This window comes from Cystoisospora suis (genome assembly GCF_002600585.1).
Source record: "Cystoisospora suis strain Wien I chromosome Unknown contig_10807, whole genome shotgun sequence".
Taxonomy (NCBI): domain Eukaryota; phylum Apicomplexa; class Conoidasida; order Eucoccidiorida; family Sarcocystidae; genus Cystoisospora; species Cystoisospora suis.
The window spans coordinates 211-3387 of record NW_027163579.1 but is presented as its reverse complement, the minus strand read 5'-3'; the positions used below and the strand labels follow the sequence as shown (position 1 = coordinate 3387).

The following is a 3177-nucleotide window of genomic DNA, read 5'->3' as shown; positions in this document are numbered from 1 at the left end:
CTCACTATCACCCGGCATGACAGTGGACGCTGTCATGCCGGGTGATAGTGAGCCAGTGAGCAGCTACAGCAGCAGCCTTGCACGCAGCATGTACGAGCACTGCTACTAGCGGCAGCAGCCTAGTGCGTAGGGGAGAGGCTCGGCACCGCATGAGGCGTTACAGTGCCGGGGTGTACAGTGGCTTGACAGCGGCCGATTGATTCCTCAAGCTGACCCGTGTTGTTTCTGCTGATACAGTGAATGCAGCTACCAACCCTCGGAGGAGATTGAGCTGTACACACCAGTCGAAGCCAGCAATTTTTGGGAGCGCGCGCGGGGCAAGATGGAGTTCCACCTCTGTGCTCTATTGCAACAGTGCCCATACAATGTGACCCCGAGGCACTGCCGGATCCATGCTCTAACGTGCCGCCGGCTGTTAGTGCTGGCACAACAGATGCGTGACAAAACAAACACGCCGAGGTATCAGAGCTGAAGAGAAAAAACACGCCTCATTCTCCTGTGAATTTCGGATAGCGGCTCCGCTTTTTCTTTTCTTCTACTCCTGCAGTCTCGACAGAGCTGCAGCACACCTGGAAACTCGTACTAAACAGAACGCACTCTGGGCGTTTCCCTAGAGTCGTCTGCTGGTTCCACCCCGCTTTCTGTTCGTCCCCGTTTTGAACCCCATATTGGATCACTGACCTAGTTCAAATGTGGTCCACGGTGGGGGAAGGGCCCTGTCGTGCCAACGTCCTGGGTGTCGGGCAGTGAGTGCGGTGCGTCGATTCCGGAATCAGGGAGGGCGGAAGGGGGACGCGTGCGCGCGAAGTCTCGCGGCACCGGGGAAGACGGCGTCTGTCAAAGGAAGAACAGCGAGAAATCTTTTGTGTCCGGTGCCTCATTGGTGTCACCCTTTTTTAGGGCATGAACTACACCCGTGTGCGTACGTACTGTGATACTTGGCTCTGCAGTAAACACCAGTGTGCCGCTCAAGGCACCGCCTCATACACGAGCTGGGGTGGTCCCTTTCCAAAATCATACGACGGATTCTGCCCTGCGGCTCTGGGGCCGCGTTCGGGGTTGTGCAGTTCCGTTCACTTTTGCCTGAACGTATGTCCCATCCTTCTCTCCACACTGGCTGTGTATGACAGTGCCATCTTTTACATGAGGAGTCGTCTACTCTCTTGACTGCTTTCCGCACTCGGGGCAGAGTTATCTGCCAAGGAAAAGATGAAGGCGGACCCGGCTAACTTCGCGCTGCCGACGACAGCAGGCCTCTTTCTGGTCCTATCTCTGGGCTCGACCCAACCGTGCGCCTTAGCAGCGAGTGCGTTGACCGGGCCTTACACAAAGCATAACAAGGGTGGCATGGATGGTGGCGGTCGGGTCATTAAGAGCCTGACAGAGGAGCAAGAGGCGCAGTGGCATGGCGGGAATCGAAGATCTCAGAAATCATCTCTGCAAGTACACAACGGTAAGCTGCGCAGGAGGAGGCTGCCATCGACAAGCCTGACTCGTACCAAGGTAAGCACAGCAATGAGGCTTGTTGCAGCTACCGCTCTGGTCGGCTGGACGGCGTGGCAACGTGCCAGTGTTTCGTGGAATTGTTGGGAGAAAGAGACAGAGCACAGACCTGCCGGGGCGACGCTCAGGTCGCTCTCCGAGTCAGAAGACCGAGACGATCCGTGTTCTGGTGTCGGAGCAAGAGCCGAAGAAGTCCACATCCCGCTTTTGCCAGTGTCTGCACGCCCGGGCGATGGCCCTCGTCCCGACAGACGGGAGGGCGAGGCCACTGGCGGCGACGAAGACAGATCCCCGCTTGTGGCACTGCCTGCAGGCGCCGCAGCCAATGCGTTCAACAAGGAGGCTGTGGCAATGAAGCTTGCCGAGATGGCTCGGATGGGTGTAGCGTTTCTAGTACCCCTCATGTCACTGGCAGTCGTTGTTGGCGTCACTTATATCTTACTCAAGGCCGAATATTCTGAAGTCCAGGAGCAGCAAAAGTCGCAATCGGAGCCGTCGACAGACGGAATATCCCCACCACCGCGTGCCGGATCGTCGGTCCCGCTATTGAACGGCACAGCCCCAGGCTCGGCATATGCATCGTCTTTGTCATCGAACGAGACATCTGCGAAGCAGCCGAATCCTCGGATGTTCTTGACATCGACTGCCACACCCACAGGGAAAGCATCGTCGGTGTCGTCGAACTCGACATTAACCTCTGCACTCGCCGAGCCGGGGCCAGCGCCGGCGAATGGCTCATTGTCATCGAACAGGGTGCCCGCACCGCAGGGGCATTCGACCTTATTGACACCGACCGCCACACCCATAGGGAATGCATCGTCAGTGACGAACTGGACCTTGACCTCTGCACCAACTACGCCCACGGCAACGCCAACAAAATGGTTGCCCCCGTCATCGAACAATACAGGAGGAACGATTTCTTGGTCCTTCGTGACAACTACCGCCCCTGGCGCAGCGAATGCGTCGTTATTGTCGGCAGGCGTGGGAGACGCGTTTGACTCTGCTGCTAACGAGACGAGGCCTCCGGCAAGTGTGGAACAGATTTCCACAACTACTACGGGACAGGTAGTCTTGCCCACCCCGGTCCAAAAAGCAACAGCTAGAGCAAGAGATAACTCGACCACCACTGCGGTACCGGCAGAGGTTGCCGACAACGGGGGGGCCAGCAACGCGTCGCAGAGCGACGAATAGGTCACGTTGGCCGACGGTTAGGTCGTCTGTCATCGTTCCGGTCACCGACAGCGCAGCCGATGCGGGGCTCCCTCAGATGACAAGTAAGACAAGATCACATGGCAACTGTACAGGCCCGCCTGTAGCCCGGGAGACGCTGCGCCCAGTGGCTGGCGGGGAGCAGGGCCGTGCTTCCAGGAGTGAACGAGGGCGACTCAAGGACGGCCGGAGTGATCGGCCAGTAGAAGTCACTCCGAAACAGCACTGCATGTATGCTTCGAGACTTGTTCGAGATATATGAGATACCATCGCGTGACACTAGATCGTCGTCTTTGTCGCTGCAGATCCGCTGTTGATGCCGGGGCGGAGACAGGGGCAGCAGCCATTGCTGGGCTACAGCCCGGGCGCTGACCAGGACCTGGTGCGCCAGGTGACTCAGTCTTGCGAGCAGAAGGTACCAGCCCGGGTACCGCGCGACCGAAATGTGTAGTTTCGCGGCTTCAG

The 3177-nt window shown here is 58.1% G+C and overlaps 1 protein-coding gene across 1 annotated transcript; it reads left to right on the top strand.

Moving 5' to 3' along the window:
• Positions 1 to 1209: 1209 nt before the first annotated feature.
• On the top strand, positions 1210 to 2694 carry CSUI_011316 (uncharacterized protein; the record flags this gene model as incomplete). The annotated part of the gene is made up of 2 exons (XM_068071416.1): positions 1210 to 1453; positions 1817 to 2694. The coding sequence occupies 2 exons, from the start codon at positions 1210 to 1212 to the stop codon at positions 2692 to 2694; spliced, it is 1122 nt and encodes a 373-aa protein (XP_067916608.1).
• Positions 2695 to 3177: the final 483 nt, after the last annotated feature.